Source organism: Anas acuta, chromosome 1, assembly GCF_963932015.1.
Source record: "Anas acuta chromosome 1, bAnaAcu1.1, whole genome shotgun sequence".
In the NCBI taxonomy this organism is placed as follows: domain Eukaryota; kingdom Metazoa; phylum Chordata; class Aves; order Anseriformes; family Anatidae; genus Anas; species Anas acuta.
Genome location: NC_088979.1, coordinates 77326120 through 77348286, shown reverse-complemented (window position 1 = coordinate 77348286; position 22167 = coordinate 77326120). Strand labels below are relative to the sequence as shown.

At 40.2% G+C, this 22167-nt stretch overlaps 1 protein-coding gene across 5 annotated transcripts; it reads right to left on the bottom strand.

The window, feature by feature from the left end:
• Positions 1 to 4751: 4751 nt before the first annotated feature.
• TCEANC (transcription elongation factor A N-terminal and central domain containing) lies at positions 4752 to 19066 on the bottom strand. Of its 5 annotated transcripts, none has more exons than XM_068683333.1 (3): positions 18641 to 19066; positions 15167 to 15278; positions 4752 to 6981 (listed from the first exon to the last, which is right to left on the bottom strand). In XM_068683333.1, the coding sequence occupies exon 3, from the start codon at positions 6971 to 6973 to the stop codon at positions 5891 to 5893; it is 1083 nt and encodes a 360-aa protein (XP_068539434.1). In that variant the 5' UTR covers positions 6974 to 6981; positions 15167 to 15278; positions 18641 to 19066; the 3' UTR covers positions 4752 to 5890. The 5 variants fall into 5 exon arrangements, with proteins under 5 accessions (XP_068539434.1, XP_068539414.1, XP_068539442.1 ...); XM_068683313.1 differs by having other exon boundaries at positions 18667 to 19065; XM_068683341.1 differs by having other exon boundaries at positions 18548 to 18656.
• Positions 19067 to 22167: the final 3101 nt, after the last annotated feature.

Genomic DNA, 22167 nt, shown 5'->3' with positions numbered 1-22167 from the left:
ATCTTTAAATGGTGATGATCCTATGACACAAGTTCTGATCATAATTTTGTGATTCAAAAAGAAAAATAAAAGTCAGCTTTTGGACTTTTGGAAGCTGAGGAAATAATTTATTTTTTTTTTCCTTTTGGGGATGCAGCTACCATCTTTTTTTTATTATTATTATTTAGACAACACTGGTTCTCTGATATTTAGATACATTTAAGGAAGTTTTAAAATTTGAGTTGGGAACAAAATTCTTAAATTTAGGAGACGAGATGTACCTTTATTTCTTTTGCATAGGAACACTCAAAAATGTAGAAAAGGAGCACGGTGTAATCATGCCTGCGTTTTTGCAATGTTGTAAATGGAGCTACTGTTACAATTAAGCTTAAAACATACACACAGGTGCTTGAGGGTCAGGAATAGATGCCCCTTTTCCCTCAGTTCCCCCCGTTACTCTTATTTGTGTATATTACCAGAAGTACTTGCTGCAGCACAGCCAGAAAGCCCAGATGAGCACTGCTGCTGGCGGGGCTGTGCGTGCAAAGCCAGCCTCAGCAGCAGGCCAAAGGAAATGCCTGGCTGAGACATGGTTTGGCCCTTGCACACGAAAACCGCTCTGCTTTCAGACCCAGCCAGTGCCTTGGGGCTACAGTGGTGCCTCAGACCTTGCCCTAGCCCCAGGCCAGCGGTGGCCATGTTGCCACCTGGGCATGGCCTCCTCGCTGGAGGCTTCGTGTCACCACCGGCCCCTGGCCCTGCCGCCTTGGCCGGGTGCTGCAGGAGGGGCACCTGCTTCCTGGGGTCTCCATCCCAGTTGTGTCACCCCTCCTGCGCTGGCAGTACTGGGAGCGGATGGATGGGTGTTCCTGTGCCGAGTACCATTGACGTGCAGCAGACCAGTGCCACGGCTAGTGGAGGACAGTGGGGTTTTTCATGCGAGAGAAAGTTCTGTGTCAGCAAAGCTCTCGTGTAACGCAGCTCATGAATAATGCTTTTTACCATCCATAGCTGGCAAGGAGACTTTGTCCCATCCTGGGAAGTGATGGCAGGGCCTCAATAAAACATGACTTTGTCATCTCCTGGCTGAATCACAACAGTACAAAATAAGGGGATGTGAAGTCATCTGCCTTTATTGCTCTGCTCATATCCAAGAAATTATCAAAGCGCTCTTGTTTCATTCCTTATCTTCCAGGCACTCAATGACCTGGGCCATTACACCCTGAAGACACCCTGAAGGACTGTAATTCAACATATTTGCTCTTTAGCCATAGCCTGTGACCAGGTAACTTCTCATTTTGCCAAGGGGAGGGAAAAAAAAAAAAAAAAAGCTGTTCTATTGTAAATACCATGGCAGACTGAAATGAATACGTTTTAAATAAACAATAAACATCACCATTTCCTTTTTTGCTTGGAAAGGAAGAAAGAGTTATAAACTATAAATGGCTGCAGAACAAGGTGCTACAGGAAAATGGTCATGATGGAAAAACAAAAGGCCCTCAGCAGGACCGAGTTAAGTGGATCCTGGCAGCATTATCTCCAGGAACCAGGAGAAGTGTTGTCATTAATATTCACTCCCATTCATCAACTCCTATTTGCAGAAAACTTCTCACAATAATATCTTTGCTTCTACATCAAAATTTGTTTGAATTTCAGTGTTAATTTTGCTCTCACCTTCTGAAGAGACAACTCTTACAGCTACAGGTTGCTTAAACTTTGAGTGCAATCTACATTTTAACACTAACTTATTGCTACTATTAATTCACAGGATAAAGGGAGTAGCTAAATTTACAGTTTTTCTGGGGAAAAAAAAAATATATATAAATATAGACCTTATTCAGCATACATTCTCCTGTTTGAATTCCTTCTGATGTCATGCCTGTTTGTAGAGAAGCATCATGGATATGCCAAACATCATACCAAAAATGATAGTCTCTGCTTTAAGAAATTGAAAGCTTTTTTTTTTTTTTTTTTCTTCTCCTATCAGGAACAAACTTAAAAGAGAAGACTTCAACAACATAAAATAATCTCACTTTTCAAAGTTTTCTTCTTAGTCTTGTTTTGGGACTCTTGACACTCCTTGTACTCAGTAACCCAGACCCTCATGCTGGTACACATGCTGTGTGATTGCAAGTTGACTTTTTAGAGCCATTTTGAGCCAAAGCATATAATCTTATCCAGTCAAACATTTTAAGCCTGTGCAGTTACACAATCTAGGAAGGGACAACATAACCTATTGACAAACTGCAGCCTGGAGCAGTACTTTGCATAGTGAAACTGAGACCGCACCTTTTTTAAATAAGAACAAAGTCTGCATCACTTACCCGAACAATTCTCTCACATTTGACACTGCACGTCTGCACAGTATGCTGATATATAGCAGCACATGACACCACATGACGCTTGCTTTCTACTAAACCTTTCCAGTCATGAGGGTAGGATACAATTGCAGATGGAAAAAATGGCTGAAGTAGTAATGAACCCTGTTAGGTGAAAATAAGATGTGTAAGATGATCAAGATAATAATAAAAAAAAAAAATCATGAGTTTATATTCAGTTTCATTGACTGTTAAATGCTGATTTGCCACACACTTATCAACGTGAACTAGGCATGAAGTGAAACTGAACCTGGACAAGTTTTTTTCAGCAGCACTGTTACAAGCAAGGCCTCATTTCCTATGCGTGTCCTAAGCATACTTAACAATGGACCCCATTCACTGTCCCTGCCTCTCAATACTTCCTTTTCCTTTCCACCAGTACTACCAGATCTATTCCTTGTCCCTGGCTTATTTTGTGCCTGGCTTTAAGGTGTGTTGACTGGGCGCTAGCAGCTTAAACAGACTTGGTAACTCCTGAATAAAGAGAAGGCCTCCAGCTCTTCCAATAGGAACAGAAACTCGCATAACAATTACTGACATTTACAAAATTTACAAATATACTCCTCATACTTTAATGTCTAGGTTTGTAAGAAGTCCAGTTAAAAACAGCTATCGGGTTCGAGTGTTACTGAGAAGGAAGGCCCCTTCTCAGTTGTGTTGGGGTGTACAGTTTAGCACTATACACTTAGTGACAGGCAGATCAAAAGAAAATGATGTTACACGTTATGCCACAAATGTAGTCGGTAGGACGGCTACACTATTTTACTGCTGAAATTTACTCTGGCAAAAAGACTGGCCAGGCCTTGCAACATTTTCCCTTCCCTAGGGCAAGCCTTGGATGAGCTGTACATTACTGGAATGGCTTCAAAACCACCTGCAGGCAGAAATTATTTACACATGTTCGTTGCTCATGGCTAAAGTTAAGTCCCTTGCTGGAGGAGGTTCTGGGACAGCACCGCGTGGGTGCCCAGCTCTGCTCAGCAGCACCTTGACCTGCAGGGTGGCTGCAGAGAGCTCTGCGCTTACTGAGAACTACGGAAGTATTTCTTTGCCTATGGCTTTACTGAAACCAAAAAATAGTACTTATAATCATAAATTCCAGCTCGTGTAAGTGCTGGCAAAGTCAGATATAAGATCGGTTACATACATGAATGTTGAGGGCCTGTCCTAATGCTTTAATATTTGTTCAATCCCACCAAAACACACATTTTCACATAATAAAATCTAGGTAATGCCACAGTAAATTACACTGCTGAAGGTTAACTATTAACACTCTATTTCACAAAATGGACTTTTTTTTAAAATCAATTAATTCTAAGTAGCTCTTTTAACATCAGGTTGCACACCATTTTCATCATATACAAATAAAAGCCCATTTTCTCTTCTCGTTTTTTAATTCACCAACAATGTTTTTCTCACCTCATGCCCCTACCTCCTTTCTCTGACAGGTCACTAGGCTGGAAAGCTCCACAAAAGTGCTGACAAGGCTCAGCCACCTTATGGATAGATGGGCACAGGAACTGCCCCTAGCTCCTCCGGCAAGTCACTCGGTAGGTTTCTCTGCTCAGCTGCTGAGTTTAGCCTTGAACTGCAAAATGCCTGCTATGCTTTTGTAAAAGATAACTCCCTTACAGCCAACTATGCAGTTTTAATGTGTTTATACAACAGGGTGAACTGAAACAATTTCCTTTGTGCCTCAACCATGACATTGGCAATTTATCGACCCATTTCACCTCCTAGACCATACCCCAACAAGCAAACTCATTATGAAGTTTCCTACCAGTCATACTGCTCTGCTGCAAGACCCTCATTTCTCAGACAGTGCAGAGATATTCTTCACTGTGTTTCCTTAGCCCACATCTTGACACATTCATGTGCTCAGAAAATTAGGATTCACTGCAAAACCCATTTTCTCTAACGTGTAAACGTTTAAGTAAAAAAAAATGAAATACATGAAGTTGGGACACACAGTATAAACAGTCTTCCACAGATCCATACCCAGCTGTGAAATATACCTGGACTTGGGTGGTTCTCTTAAGTTCAGAAAATAAACTTTCTTATTAAATTTTTTTATCTCAACCCATGAATTTTCTAACTTTTGCTCTTCTGATTTTCTTCCCCCATCCCACTGGTGGAAGGTGAGTGAGTGACTATGCAGTATTTAGCTGCCTGCCAGGGTTAAACCACAACCCATGTGCAGTCTTATATTGAAAATCTGAGCTTCAAATGGATAGACTGGCAAATCTTTATTTGTATTTTTTTTTCTCCCAGTAGATATAGAAAGATAAGGGGGAAGTTCGTTTTTGCTTCCATTTGCTAACTGCCTTCTTTTACACTCCATTTTTCATCACTTTTTTTCCTTTTGGACAGTACTCCTCAAAACAATAAGCTCACACTCGCTTGCAAAAAGTGACTTAATTAAGGAGCTGAATCCATGCTGAACTTTTTGCATTGCATACAAGTATGTGAAATGCAGCTTTGGAAACAGTCTGTTTACTGTAAACTAAACTTATGTTCTGCAAAAGAATTCCAGCTAAAGATAATGAAAACTCCAAGTACATAGTACCCTGGGGAAAGAACAACTGCAGTACTTGGAATATTTTTTATGGGCTTACTAATGAACAGTCCAGTCTTAGCTGCAGAGTTACCATTTATAATAGATTTTTTAAACCCACCAAAATACATACTTAAAAAAAAAAACAAACACAAAACACATTTGTTCAGAGCATCTTTAAAAGTAACTTAGCAATTTTTTAAAATCTTTTTTTTTGCAATTTTTAATTGCAACTACATAGTGTCAACACAAAATCTTACATTACGCGGTTTCAAGAGACACCTTCTCTTATAAACATCTCTCAACTACTTCTTGAAGAGGGACATGTGGAGGTTTTACTCAGGTGGGCAGCCGAGTTCCACCATGGAAGCTCTTTCACTCCCCCTCCTCAAAGAGGAAGAGGGAGAAAATATGACACAAGGAGCTCAAGGTTTGAGATAAGGACAGGGATCAACAATTATTGTAACGTGCAAAACAGACTCAGAGTAGGGAGATAGTAGTAAGATTTATTGCCAATTAGTAACAATCCAGAGAAGTGAGAAACAAAGGAAAGAAACCAAAAACGCCTTCTCCCTATCTGCCCTCTTCCACCTCCTTTCCCCAAGCAGTGCAGGGGAACAGAGGAATGGGGGTTATGGTCAGTCCATAGCGCTTCTTCTCTGCTGCTCCTTCTCGGTCACTCCCGTCCCCTGTGCTGTGGGGTCCCTCCCACGGGATGCAGTCCTTGATGAACTGAGCCTGCGGGGGCTGCCCACAGGCAGCAGCTCTTCAAGCACTGCTCCCACATGGCTCCGTACCACGGGGTCCATTCCCCAGGAGCAAACTGCTCCAGCACGGGTCCCTCACAAGTGGGCAGCAGCTCCCCCCACACCCCATGCTCCTGCGTGGGCTCCTCTCCACGGGCTGCAGCTCCGGCCCAGGGCCTGCTCCACAAACTCGACTGCCCACCTGAGTAAAACCACCACAGGACAGGACAGCCTTACAAACAAACCCATCTGCTGTGATACCACTGTTCTCCACATTCGTTACAAATAACGTAAGTCAACATTTGTTCATCAGGATTTGTGTTTCGCACCCAACCTGGAAGAAACAGAGTTCCTCTGGCAATCATAGTGACAGTACAGTCAAATTTCTCACAGCGCCTACACTTTATTTTGTTTGTCTGAGTGCCATTAATAACTTGTGGAAGCTGATGTTCCTGCACAGATGACTCTGTGTACAGGGCCCTGAGCTGTTTCAGTTCATCACTGGCCATTTCCATCACTGTCATCTCAGCAAAAGCCTTTGGACTCAAACTCCCTGAAAAAAGGTTACATTTTAAGTGGCTATTTTTAGGGTTCTTCAGGTTAGAGACTTTACTTCTGATGCAATTTTTATACTTCTTGTCATTCTTAGAATGAAGAGCAAAAATATGTTCTTCGACTTCTTTAGATAGCTCTAGCCATTTATCAGTTTCTTCTTTGTCTTTGGCAGAATCACTCATGGCTTTGTAAAGAAGATCTGCACATTTATACCTCAGAGCTCTCACGTGATCCTGCTGCAAGCTTGCTTCATTAACAGCAGGTTTAGAATCTTTGCTATCAATACATTGTTCCTCAAAAGGGGGGAGCTGTTCCAAGCTGCCTTCTGAGTCATTGCATACCACATTTTTAACAGTTTGTGATGGGACCAAAACTTGAGAAGGGGCATCATCTAATATTTCATGCTGACTTGGCCCTTCAGACAGCAACTGTTCTCTGGGAGTCACACCGAGATGTTCAGTTTCCTCTTTTACATTCCCAGAAACTGGCTTCTTAACTTGCACTGACTGAACACAGCTATTCTTGTAAAGTGCTTTCCACTTTGACAATAGCTGCTTTGCTTTCTTCTTCAACTCTACTGAAGGGCAACTCTTGAGTACTCTGTATACAGCCTTGGTAACTTCTGTCCCCTGAAGATATTCGATAGTCATATCAACATCTTCAAGCTCTTTAAGATGATCCTCAATATCTTGGAAATTGTTCCCAGAGAGTAGCTTCTCGATACAATGGGCTCTGTGTACAATAATTTTCTGGTCAGACATTTTTAAACCTGAAAGCCAAAAAATATATATTTTAATCATGTTAATTCAGTTATGACATTTATTAAATCATTTTCTCTATATTCTCACAAGTGTGTTTGTATTTTTTTTTCCTGTATGTTATTTGACACTATTTTATCTGCATAATATCACTGTGTTTGCCAACTTTCCCTTGAAATGGTGTACAGTGGAGTTTGCAGAGCAAATGCAGAGCACAGAGGAGGCTGGGTCCTGGGCAAGTGCACACAGGCATGTAAGTCTAACACATGCAAGGAAAACACTGGCAGAAAGAGACCAGGGACTTCTGATGAGGCAGAGTTTGTAGTTTTAAGAATTATTGTCACGCCCTACTTTTAAGGAAAAACAAATTGTTTTGCCAAAATCACACCAAGACACTGACAGAATAATAAGACATTTGTCAAACTATGCACACCAAGAGACTGGCAACTGGTGCAAAGAGACAGGTAACTACACGACCCCCCTGCCATTTGAGATTACAGGTGGATTTTGCAGCATTTTGTGCATTAGTAGACTCGTACCACTGGCCTACCAAGGAGCAGTGAGTTCTGAAACTCAGTATTTTTCAGTAAAGGCACCAGATGAACACTTGTTGATGTTTAAAATGTTGCCAAATATTCCCACCCCCCAACATCTTTATAGGCAATGTATCTCACCCTCTTTACACACAAATAAAAATAGGATTAGGGTTTTCACAGTATTGGTGTCAACAAATTGCATTTACTGAAAATGCTGATTTTGGAGAATGTTTGTTTTTCCATCACACAAATTCAAAACCTATGAAAAATCAGGTCTATTAAAAATCATGTCTGAGGCCTTCTGCTGTAGCAGCTATTTGAACAACATCATGTCCTCACACTGCTGAACACATTCTGTACTAGCCTCCTGATAATCTCCAAGGGCAGACTTGTAAGTAACCACTGCACTAATTTAATCTGAAAGTTGCAGTGACCTGAAAGTTTACCCCAAACCAAGGGAGATGATTGCTGCCATTCTTCCAGAATGCATATGCAAAATAATCCTTCTCAGAAAAAAAATGATGTATGTCTCAACTTCTGGGAACCTGCATATAAACATCTTTTTCTACTTTTCACTGTTTCCAAGCATCTGACTACAAACTCAGCAGAAGCTGCAATGGTACAGAGTATCAGGAAAAGGGGAGTCTAGAAAATCCACAGTGTTTTTTGTCCTATTTATTTTAAATCAGTTATCCCTGTGACTATGCCTTAATTTGGCAAGATTTTTTTTCACAAATCATTACACTAAGTACTGAGATGTTTGGCTATCATTTAATTTTTAATAAAACAAACATATTTCCATTTGGTTCCTCATAGTTCTTCTTTAGTTAAAATCAACCAAATAGGTGTTGGCATTAGAAGACCAATTTGGAGTAGGAAGCCATGTGGAGCAAAGCTATGTTACTTCAAAAGAGTAAAACTAACCAGCTAATGTGGGAATGGTATCTGACCAAAAAATACTGAGCTAAGTAACTTGTTCAAGCACCTGCTGAAGATGTCACTTTTCAGGCCTTCTGAGGAACTTCAAAGACAACCATAACTCCGCATGAGGAATTTCTTAACAAACAGTAAGGAGCTGAACACATTATACTGGGAGCTACCAAGCTATGGTTTGTGGCTACTCTGCAGCACAGTTAAGCAAGTGAGACTGACGTAACTCAGTGGATCTTAAGCCCCAAACCACATTCTATTCCTCCATGACCCACGAGCCTCAGCAATAACTCAACCTTTCACTTGTTATGCAAGCGATCATGTGTTATCTTTCTTCCAAAAGCTTCTCGTTACAGCTGCTAGCAGAGAGGCAGATCAGCCTAGTAAACTTTTAACAGGTCGTTGTTGCCCTTTCCCTTGCTAGCTCTGTCATCATGTTACAGTTTGATGATCAAGGCCAGGCAGCTCAAAAACAGCGACACCTACAAGCCAGTGGCTGAAGCTGAATACATCCTGATTCTGCTCTAGAAAAGGCCACTTGCATTTAGAGACTGATAGGAGGCCAGCTACACACGTGCACATTCAAAGGAGCCCCTAAGCAGATGTCTTGCACCATCACTGTTTCCATGATGAAATCTCCTGAGAATGGGGGAAGAGGAGGGAAAAGAGAGATGGGTGGATAATTTGCACGCCCTGCTGCTTTCAATGACTACTGGGCTAGCTGACTTGCTCTGTGTGTGCCAGAAATACGTTCAAGCTTTAGGTAGGGCCTTGGAGCTCCACAAAAAAAAAAAAGGAGAGACGGAGAGCATAAACCTTCATTGTGTTTCTGTAAGCACAAACTACAGACCAACCTGACCTCCACAGTGAATGCTCTCTGCTTGCACTTACCCTATCTTTAAACAGCTCGTTCTTGCCTGACATTTTGAAGTCCCGTGAGACCTCAATAACAGCTGTAACAGAAACTGATTTGCTAAAGTAGTTTCAGAAACAGGATACATTATTCAAATACACTAGCTGAACTCTATGCACTGCCATACTGAAAAGCACATACACTTGCATCCTGTCTCATCTGACCAGCCACGTAGAACTTGTGAGAGTGGAAGAGTTGTTTTCTTGCAGGGTGGCCACCATTTCAGCAGGACAGCTCCCTCCTGTCTCCCAAACACTGAGCAGCTGACGTTATTAGTCAGTGATCTGCTGGCATATACTGTTTCTCATGCAACCTAGGGCAGAGGCAGGGACGCTTGTGTACTCAGTCAGTGTGATTGCCCTGTGCCTTAGATTCAGCTCTGCTCCTTCTAACATGCCTTAAATGTAATTTTCTTCAGTGTTTGTACCTATTAATATACATAGTGTATTGTGCTACACATAGCATAAAGTACACTTATCAACTGCAAGATGGCTCAACTTCTAGTATACGGTACACAAGTTAGTAAAAGCCATACCTTTTATTCTGGTTTATCTTCAGTCTTACTCCACCAGCGCATATTTACAGTAAGGAAGAGCCACATGGATAGGAGCCTGTTATATAAAGCTGTGGTGCTGCAGAGCTCCCCTACCTCCCACTTACTGTATCAACAGCTTCAAACATGCAAAATTACTACGCACAAAGTGCTCTGGTGATAATTTGGCCACACGTACACTTTTACCCTGTGACAATGATGTGGTATTTTATCTTTCACTGAGAAGTATGCTTCATAAAAGTTCCTTCTCTAACAGGGCAGGGTGAGGATCTGTATATAGGAAATGCCATGTGAGGTCAGTATCAGCTGCTTTTTGGTAGTTGTCCTCACTCACGGTCATGCACCTGACCCTCAGCAGCCCAGCAGGGTGGCAAGGTGAACACATGCCCACTTCTGTGGCTAATTGCACACAGGTAAATTGTAAGGCTGAAAAAGCTTCCTTCAGTTCTACAGCCACTGGCAGTCACTTTCAGGCGACTGCCACAAAGCCTCTGAGGGCAGCTGGAGCCCACACAGCGGCACGTGCAGCGAGAGCTCAGCTTGCTGCCACACATCACGCTGAATTACCTGACACTTAGCTATGGACACACAGCTATTGAGAAGGAGCTGACATATGCTAATTCATTACCCCACAGTATAATGTATTTTTTTCTAGTAGGCAGATCTAAGAGAACCAGGTATGTTTGTTTTGTTTTTTAACCCTGTAATAGATATACAAAAGGTTGCTTTGATTTAGATTAAATGTAGTATACACAGTCTATGTTAGAACTTTTTCTGTGCATGCATACTACGGCAGTAATTAAATTCGTAAAAATTGTAAGATCTTTGTAGTCATGTGTGTACTTTTTCAAGTTTATGCAAAATTAAATTCAAACAAGCAGCAAACAAAATGAAAATAGAATATGGACATGAAAATATGAACTTAATAGACTACTTAATAGACTACTCACATTTATGTCAAAACAATCAGTTCTGAGGATATGCTTTCCTCAACACATATGAAAAATAGCAGAGAACTAAATGACTCCCCTATTCAGCAAAACTACATAAAAGAAAGAATAAGTCATCAAAATATGTGACAAGTACAGAATTGAAATCTGTAATTAACAACTCCGATGGAGTGGAATATTCATTGGCAACTGACAGAAACCCAAGCAACAGCCAGCAGGGAAATCACTGAGTAAACAATAAATATGTCTTTATTAATGAAAAATTGTAAGGCTTCTAGGGGGTAAGCATTCTTTGAATGTCACTGGCTTTGCTGAGTACAGCTGGTTTGTAAAGGACTTTAAAATACTTCAGGATGAAAAGTGATACATACTTATAAAACACTACCTTATCTACTCAATCATAAATTTTAGTTTTGTTTCCAAATTAACAGACGGTGTAGTGAGAAAAAAATGTTTATTTGTTGCTCCAAATCAAGCAGCAACTGGATTTTAATCCGTTTTAATCACTAAGACTGATAGTGAGCATTATTTTTACATGATCAGAAATTAAACATTACTGATCTATGATCTTACAAAGAACATATAAAGGTTGTTTTACAGCTTCAGGCTGTTGAAGGATGAGGTAGGACTCTTCCTTAACTCTGGGAACCCTGCACAGCATTTCACATTAATACACGATGTCTAGGACCTCTTCCACTTACAGAATCAAGGCACAACAAGATTCCCTCAGACAAGTGTAGTAAACTTACTTTTCATGTTCTTACAGGGAGAAACAAAGAATTACTGGTGCGGGGGTAATACCAGAGTGAATTTTGTAGCACAAATTCACTGAGAACCAAAGGAGAACAAGCCTGACCTGGTTCTGATCACACTCCTGTTCCTGATGTTGAACACTGATGTTTCTGCTGTGTAACACGGTTTTGATGCTTTGTAGCAAGACAGCAAACAGATGACAGCAGACATGCTGCTGCCTGCTGTCAAGGGATTGGTGTTTTCAATGTCAGATATACAGAAGCATTGTTTGAAAGAAAAGTAATAATAAAAAAAAAAGATAAGGAATTAACGTTTAAAACAACTCTAGGTCATCTACAAATATTCATCATTCTCCCTAGTTCGCAGATGACAAAATTGAAGCTTACACAGTGAAATGTCCTGCCCAAGCTGGTTCAGCAGGTCAGGTGCTGAACAAAGAGCACTGTCATAGCCCTTTCACCCACTGCTCTGCTCCACTGATAACCCCACAGTTTGTAGTTTTCAGCATCTGAGGAAAGAAAGGGCAGAATAAAGAGGAAGTTGGAGAAAGCCTCAATGCCTTTTGAAAAGAGAGCAAGTGTTTCACAGAAAGTGAGCTGCAGTTTTAAATGGGAAAATATTTTACCACTTGAGGGAGCTGTAGTATAGCAAACCCATGCAGTCTTGTGAAAACGTGCATAATGAGGAAATCCAGACTATAAGGAAAAAGGGAAAACTACTTCCTTATGACCTTCAGGAAACCTCACATTTTTAGGGTACCTATTTGCCTAAATTTGGAAAACAAAGAGTATGTCCAAAGGTGCCAGGACACAGAATGGACAAAAAGGGTGCATCCCTCATCTAAGTCTGCCCTGCACACTGCTCCTTCATTCAACATCTTTATAATTTGGAATTAGGCCACTTCCCTACCTGATTTAATGCTATTTGGCAAATGCTGCTCAACAAACATTGGTAAAATTAACTGAATCGCATAGTCAGCATTCTGTTGTCTTCCTAGTATCAAGAGGTAAGAAATCCAAGAAAAAGGTGAGCAGACAATGTTCTTTTCCTGGTGTCACAAAATGCATTGTGATTTTTTGGTACTGCAGAGATGCAACAACAGAAGTCTGAATGCTAACATCGCAATTTTGTGCCGTACAAAATAAACATCCCCATCTCTCCAACAACTACACAACGTATTTCCATCCTGCCTAACTTTAGCAAAGCAGGAGAACATCTGTTTGAATTTCAAGTGTCTATTGAACAAGGTAGAGACTGGCTCGTGTTTGCAATTAGACTCTGTAATACCATGCTGATGGGGTACTTGCCAAATCCTTAGGACCTCTCACACTGACTGCATGGCATAATGAGTCACTTGTGTACACAGGAACAAATGACAGTGATCAATAAAGACCTTTTAAGTCAGTTTGCTTCCAAGGAGGAAAAAAAAACCTACAGACTACCTCAGGTTTGAAATGCGTCACCTATTTCCCCTTGGTTTACCAGCAGGAGTTGGCTGCACTAAGACAAACCCCAAAGGCATCCACGTACGTGTAGATGAACACCCTGGAAGGGCAGAGCAGGCTGAGCACCAGTCCTCTTCTCCCTTACCCCAACCTGAGGTGTAGACGATTCTTCGCCGGAGGAATTCTATGCAATTGCAAGAAAATCGGGATCACAGCCAAGACAAAGATCAGAAGCAGCCAAGTACTCCTAACAGTGCAACTAATTTTCTGCAAAATGACACGGTCAATGTTAGAGCAGAGATGGTGCATTGCACCTGGTCCTGGTACCATATTTTTTGCCTTGGGCAAGCTAAATTCCCTATAAACAATGACAATGATCAAATGCTATTTTAAACTTGGAGCCTAAGAGGAAACCAGAGAAATCTCAGAGCCAGCCCCCAGACCCCAGAACATTCCTTCATCTCATCTACAGCAGGAAAGCAGATATCAAAGATGTCACCAATAAATCATTTTCCGGGGCTTTTATTTCATCTTGGCAAAAATCATCGCTCTTCCTGCCTCTCAGCAGGACTGCCTCCCACCCCGAAGACTATAAAGAACTATACAGAAATCCATCTCCAATGCAAAGCCACATGAATAAAGCAGACTTAATCCAATAATAATTGAAATAATACAGCAGTGCTATTGCCAGATGTCCATGACAATCCAATAAATGACAGTTCACTGACTAAGACAGCCACCTTTTGGTCACTGGTCTAGAAGAAGTGGAGTACATGAGCTCAGAAACACTGCAAAATCATTCCCCCAAAATCTCTACTGCACTTGCACATGGAGTACAACCACAGTGAGGAAAAAAGGGAAGAGAAAATTAAGTGAAAATACTATGTAAAACATGTTTTCAATACATTTTCCAGGACAACAGCTAGTATAAGAGCATGTGAATAAAAAGTAGTCTGACAGAGCAGTAGCTTTGTTCTGCATCATCTACACCAGTGACTGAGCAACAGTGCTCTTAACTGGTCTGGAGCTATAACCTGTGTCTACCCTCTAGTTTGCCCACTGGACCCATTCTCTCAGGCTTTCCTCCCAAGAGAGGGAGATTGCAGGGAGAAAGGGCAGAGCACACTTTATTCATGTGAGGATGCAGCCTCTTAAAAGGCAATTTTTTGATCCCAATCTGGAGTTGTTTCTCCTAGAACTCCTCGATTTTAACTAAAAAATAATTTTATTTCCTTAAAATAATAATAAAAGAAAAATCAATAGACTGCATAATGAAGTTACCAAGCCTCAGGGACAAAAGAGACTCATCAGCACGTTTTTCTGATATGATCAAACAAATACGCATGGATTTAATGAGAAAAGAAAAGCTGCAGCCCTCAAACTGCTTAGCCACTAGCTTTGATCAACATCAGTATATATATATATATATATATATATATATATATAAGCTGAAGCTCAGAAAAAGACTTAGAATACTACAGCTACACCGGATGAATAACAACAATGACTCTTCTCACAGGCAAGAACTAGCTGGAATTTAATTCATGAATTAAACAGCTACAGCTCTTTTGTGTTCTGGGTGTTCCAGCTAATGCTGCCAAGGAAGCACACACCCTAATAGAGATGCTGCTGTGCTAAATGTTACAGGTAACTAATTATTCCACTGATCCAAAAATCTTAATTTCTGTTGATACAGTTGTTCTTTTTAATAGAATATTCCTAAGGAGTTAAAAAATGACAGAATTCAGTATCACGTGGAGGTAGCAGCTAATCTTCACAATAGGACAGCTATACAGGTTCAGAACGTATTCTAAAGCATTATGAGTCACTAGGGCAACAACAGAATGTTTGTATACCTCAGAGAGATTTGTCATTAATTACTTCAATTGAAATTACATGCAAACATGAGCTTCCTTCTGCTTTAAGATTGGCACCACTTCACATACAGAGACACGTGGTTTCTCTCATCTACAGTCACATGATTTTTCAGACTTAACTAATTTTATTATAAATTACGCTCTCCGGTTTGGATACAAGGTCACGCCAATTTTCCAGGGGCTATCTGTTTTTTCCAAGTCTTTATGATAAAGCTGTACCAAAACTGGCAGAGGAATACCTTTTTCTCGGCCCTTTTCCACCTCTTGCCTGTACGAGGTCCTTGCTGCGTTCACTGGACGGGAGCGCTGATTCTCTCCGCTGCTGGCGCTTCCAGCAGCTCAGAAGTCAGTCTGTGGACAAATGGAATATATTTTCAAGACATGAACTATTATTTTGGCCACAAGTGACAAGTATATATAGGAAAAGAAAAATGCTAAATGAAATTTAAGCAGACGATTCAAACATGAATCAGTACTACCAAGGGACACAGATTATGACATATGTGTTTTGTGTTAATTAACCCTCAAAAAGTCTAAGCCCTTTGCTTTAAAAGGGTTATATTTTTTTTTTTTTTACAATTCATACAATAATAAATTAACAGAGTCTCTTACAACCTACACAGTATAGTTTATCATTTTTTCATGAAAAAAAAAAAAAAAAAGCACAGGATTGTTACAAGTACATTTGGCATCTTCACAACACAACTCCATTCTAAAGAGCAAAGTTTACCATGGGACAAGAAGAAAATGCCTATACCTTGCTGATAACATCACCTGCATTAGTACCCAGCCAAACCTTCACTGTGTGAAAGTATTTACTTGCACTTCATGAAATGATTATTTAATTTCCTAACATTGTTTTTTCCAATATTAACAGACTTCAAACTAAAAAGAATTCATCATTACTGTAAAATTTGTAAGACAATATGAAGAATGATATTTTGCCATTTTCCTGCAGCAAGAGGATGCTGTAAGCATTTTTTCCTCACTTAAGAAACGTACCGGGAAATACCAGCATAATTGAAGCAGCTTAGTGACATAGTTTATTAATTCTCTAATTTAATTAAACACCGTTAGTCTCCTAAACTATTCATCTGGATGGATGCAAGCAGTCATATCCAAATTCTAATCACTTTGGACAGCAAACCAGCAGAACAATTCCAGCAAGGCTGCAACATCTTCCAAAAGGAAGCTGTTTTCTTCAAAACACATTGACTATATTGGCTGATTGTATGTATAGGTAATACTAACAGTTCCAGGTCATGAAGCTCTCTCCCTCTTGCCACCTTCGGGATTGTATTAGACATCTGGACTACTCCCTCCATTTCATGCCTGTGCTGTAGACACATTCATAATGCTGTCCTCCAAACATTAGGAAATCATAATTCAAAATCTCTAACACACTGAGGTGGGCCTATCCCACATTTATTTATTTGTTAATTTTGAGTCTGTAAGTCTCTAGTGGTCACATCTTTCCTTCACAGCAAGGATGGCTAGTTTATGTGTTTGTTTTTTACAGAAAGACAACACTACCATGTACAACATGGCTCCACAAATCACTACTTGACAAAATTAAAGTTTTGAGCATTCTGTAGAACTCCTAAAGACTGACTGTGCTTTCCCTGTTCACCTCTAATGATGACAGTAACATTAACTCTCACGATCCTGCCCAGTAGCAGAGTTTTGCTTCACCATTTTCTAACTTCCTTTTGAATTTCTTGTCCTCTTGCTTTGGTAGAATCAGTTGTGATTTTTTAAAACCTTCCAGTGAAGTGAAAAATTGGTTGTGAGCTGCAGATTTAGAACTGGCACACCTCATCTGACATTCTTGTTCATCTACTTCTTTTTCAGTTTCCACAAATACTGTTATTATCACTTACAGACCCACAGATTTTAGACCTGGACAGTCTCAGTCTAAGCAAAGCTTCCCCACCTTTAGGTAAGCTTCTGCACTGGCAGAGGTGTCCAACAAGACACACTGGCTTGCTGATAGGAGCCTAAATTAACAAGTAAAAAATGTACTTACCACAAAACCTATCTATGCAAAGTACATTTGTTCATTTAATACTTTAGAAACAAAACATGAATAATTTTTGGAAAGAACAAGCAATTCTTTCTCTAGAATATGCATTTCCTTGCCAAAAAAGCTTTAAGATTATTCTTAATCACAGAGCTAGCAACGACTTCAATTCCAGCACAGTATAAGCAAAAGTAAATGTTCAGTCTGCATTGTCTTTTTATGGCAAAATGTACCGACAAAGTAGTATAAAAATAGGACACATAAGTAATAAAAATCTGTTTTATGCACTTTTGCGAATGACTGCTTTTTCTGATCATTTATCAGATAAACACAGACTTTGTATTGGCTCTAACATTCAGTTTCTTGTTAAGTCTCAGCTTGATACTATTTCCGTTTCTTATTCAGCTGTTAAGGACATAATTCCATTAGATATCGCTTTATCATTCTTTTACAGGTTTTCCACTCAGAAATGATATAACCTTTTCCCTTTAAAAACAAAACAAAACAAAACAAAACAAAATACTACTTTTCTATATCCAAAGGAACATGTTCCTGATTGCTTTAAAGAAAAAAAAATGTTATTAACAAAGAGTATTTGTAAAATATTATTAGCACCCACTAAAATTCCTTCTGCTGAACTATGTGATAAAGCCTAAACATTTGAGAGTCTTGATCTGGACACTTGACATGTACTGACTGAAATAAGATCTGAAATATCCTTGAAATGAAATGGATTTTTTATGTGTTTGATTATTAAAAATAATACTACATTGAGAAGGGTGAATTCTCTAATTCCTTTCTCAATTTGTGCTGACATTTGACTCATCTCTAGTCAACCACTGCACGGAGATAAATGGAGCAAATATCTAAAAAATGGCACCCACGACACTACCGTTAGTGATAACTATCCTGAGATTTCTACGTTAAGAATTATAGGTGTGTGTGATATAAATCAGTAGGGGGCCTGCAACAGCTGAGAGAAGCAGGCCAGCCTTACGCATTTGTATGAAACCAGCTGAGACATTTGCCTGTTGCAGGAGACAGGAGCAGGTGACAGCTTATACCAGGAGGTTTGGGGTCGCTCTAAGGATGCCAGCGGCCAGCTACCATCACCGTAACCTGGCCACCACACACCAGCACAAGCCACGAGATGGAAATCTGAATGCCAACTTTTCTGCAAGTGCTCCCATAAAACGAGTGGCCCACTTCAACTGCGATCACGCTCCCAAACACCACACAGGGGTACACTAACTACGTTTTTTGGTTTTTATCCCAATTCAAACACCACCCCCTCACGCCTGCTCCTCACGCCCACCTCGCCTTAGGCTGCACAATGCTGCGTTGCTCAGTCCCCATCCTTCACCCTCTCCCTTTTGGCCTCTAGAGCCTTTAACGCCGCCACCTCACCGAACACAGTGCCCCAAAGGACACCGACATTAAGGAACAGAGCAGCCCCAGGACGAAGGAGCCGCTTTGTGTCCCCCGGGGGTGGTGGCAGCGGCGAGGGACGCGGCTGCCCCATCCCGCCCTGCGGCGCCATTTCAGGGCGCTGCGGGCCCCCCCGCCGCCTGCTCCCGCTGGGGCTCACCCCCGACCTCACCCCCAGCCCCAGGAGCCGGGGAAACATCTCCCCGGTGCTGCCGCGGAAGGCGGAGGCTGCTCCGGTGGAACACAAAGAGCCCTTGGCCCCTACCCCGGCACCACCGCTGGTGGCGTTACCTCCGCGCCACTCCGCAACATGGCGGAGCCCTCCCGCTTCCTGCGCCGCGCCTCCGCCATCTTAGCGAGCGGCCGGGCGGGGGGTGAGCTCCAGTGCCGGCCCCCGGGAGAAAAGGAGATTTTTTTTTTTTAAAAAAAAGGGGTTATAAATCTTACTGCACGCGGTGACGGGTACCTGCGTTGCATATACCAGATTAAGCAGTAAACGTGTTTTAAATAAACACCGCAGCGCTTTCATATGCATTCTACACCGAGCGTTTAAAATGTGTTTGTGAAAGGTTAATATTTCTGGTCGGCTCTGCAGCAAATGGACGGGTGTGTGGTGGGGGTCGTTCTCAATTACAGCAGAAAACCCGTGATTTTTAAGTAAATGCTTTTGGTTTTATTCACTGATGTTTATTCACTGTGTTGCCCTCTGCTGTCAGTAAAGGTTCCTGCCTCAAATTATCAAATACGATCAGCATAAATGCCCTTGTAGGGCAGGCACACCCCTTTTCCCCATTTTCACATAACGAACATCACCACTACTTATAACAAAACAAAACAAACAAACAAACAAACAAACAAAAAAACTATATAAAAAGTCTGTATAGACTGTAAAAAAAAAAAAAAAACAAAAACGTATAAGCAATTTATTATAGTATTGGAATGAGACACAGATCAATATTCTCATGCTATCAAACCGTTAATCAGTGGTGCTGCAGCAGTTGCGGTATACACTGTTAAGTGAAGAATCCTGAATGATTGCTAATTTCCTTTAATACTTAACTCACAATGTATTTGTGTCAAGCTAATGAATTTGGAAGTGATTGAATATAGGGTACAATGGCCAGCCCTGTTCCACATTATGTATTATGGACAACTGGTGATTGCAGATGAGGTAGGACTTCCTTTTTGCCACGGCTTTGTGGCTCATACAACAAAGCATGCGACAAAGCCTATCCCAAAGAATCTGTAGTTTTATGGAACAAGAGGAGATGAAAGATTGGAAGCAGATAGCATGGCATTCCAGCACTGGTGCTGAGCTCCCTTGGCAGAATAGACACAAGAAGGAGCACAGCTCGCTCCTTGTGATTAGCCCTCCTATGAGCAGGGATCAGAATGGTTGACACCTGTCTTTCGAGGCAGGTTCCTCACTCAGACCTTTAATCAAACCATCTTTGGTCTAATGAATGAGGAATCATTGTTCCAGTTTCCCACATATAAAAGAGATAACAGTGCTTTCTCAATTTCTCCTGAAGTAAAACAAAACTAAAATATGATAAACATTATATATCTGTTATATATATATATATATATATATGTATACATGTAATGATATACATGCACATCTTAGTGTTCACATGGTTTTCCAGGATAAAATCAGTGTTCCTGTAACAGCTTGTGTTCCTTGAGACTTCAGTGTTCGCTGTAATAAGTATCTACTTGTTTAAAAACACAGGCTTCTATTCAACAGAGTGAGATACTCTGCCAGCTGATAAAGTGTAAAATGTGCACGGAAATAGTTGGAAAAATGTTGGTCAAACACTGTTCATTATAAGATTCTTGCACAGAATAGCATGTTTAATATAAGCTTCCCTAAGATAAAAGATTTTTTCTACAACAATGGTTCTGTTTGAAAAAAAGTATCAAAACAAACTAGGTGGGTGATATTTACTCTATACAATTTATATCTATGTACACACACACATTTAATTGTATCAGGAGTAACCATACCTGATGTTTTATAATGTAATTTAGCACTTTATCATATAGTCCCATAGTGATATAACACATCATTTTGGACATATAATAATTTATCATTACTGATTTTAAATGATCTATCATTTTCCATTTTCTGCATGTAATCTACATAAAAGTCATTAGCATAAGAACATGTGAACACTTCGGGCATGCCATCAAGCAGGAAAATGGCAAAATTGCTAGAATAATTATTTTGTTTATTAACCTAGACCCATACCTGTGAAAGAGATTGCCATTGCTGAAATCAGAACAATGATAATAAAGTTTCTTTTCATGAAATAAAAAGCTTTCTTCTACCAGTTTTGAAGATGTGTATTGATAAGGTATTAGCAATGAATTATTGCAGAGCTGTACTCCCGTTCACCAAATATATGTAATGTAATTATTTAAAACAAAATATTTATGAGTTCTCTTAAAGTCTTCATTCTTCCAATTGTTTTTCAAAGGGATAAGCTTTAGTCTGCACTTTTTATTGTCTGTTCTTGGAATTGTAACAATTGCCTCCAGAATAGCTCAGAGAAAACATGTTTTGGTGGGAAGGACTGATGGATAGCCATTTCCTGTAAAATCTCTAGACACAAGCACTGGAGCTGTGGTTTAAACTTTCTGAAACCTTGTGCACAGGTAATAGCAGCAGCTGTTTCTTATGAAGTGGAATCAGGGAAATTACATCCTTCTTGAAAACCTAAAAGGGAACTGGTAAATGGTCACTTGCTAGAAATGCTTCTAGTGGGGGAGGCACACTCAATACCAATGTTCTTGGTAAACAGTATAGATCAAAGCATCAGCAGGGAATCAGATGAATAATAGATTTACATAAACATGGCAGAGAACAGAATTTGTCTCCCTGTCTTCAGCAGGAAGCTTAAACACCAAAGCTGTGCTAAATGATAAAAAATACTCTTGCTTCCTGAATGAAAATCAAAGAAAGGCAGAATTACAAATATCACTACTAAAAATACTATCAAGCGTATAGAGAAATATATATATATATATATATAATTTATGCTTCATACAGCATTTTATAGGTTTTCAAAGCACTGAATTGACAACAGGATACTTTTGTATTAAATCTCCATGATAATATGACTGTAAAAAACAAATGTGAGGTGGCAACAGTTCAGAAGATCTTTGTTAGCATGACTGAATAAAACAGATTTGTTCAGAATTATGGCACAGACTCTGAAATATTATTTTTATTTTTCTGTGTTTTGACTAGGAAAAATTATATCAAATTACCCCTGGAAATCTAGAAAGTCAAATATGATTAGTAAAGGCACTGATCAATTAAGAAGGATCCCTGTTAGTTTAGGGTAAGCCTTCACTGTTCACCAGCAGGTATGACAATCCTGCACACAATATCAGTGGTTGAAAATGGTTTCTAAACACTAATGAGAAAGTTCACCCAATGAGGAGATGTGACTGAAATTTTGCCCGTGATGTTACTTTAGATTTGATAGGGAACGTTTTATCATTCTCACTGGGACTGCATGAAGATGAGAGCAAAAAGGTACTTGTGGTGTTGTGGATCTTTGTTCCTCTGACATGTTAATTGCACAAAACATCTGGTGATGGCTGAGGAAGGTATGCTTTGTAGTATACCTTACTCCTAGTCAGTTTTTTAAGTGCTTAGTGAATATTTTGCCATGCAAGGCACTCAGTCAAAGTCTTGATTTGTCCTCCAGACTGGTATATAACATAATAGCTCTGAAGTCTCAGTAGACACACAGGCAACAATTTGCTTGTAAGAGATTCCTT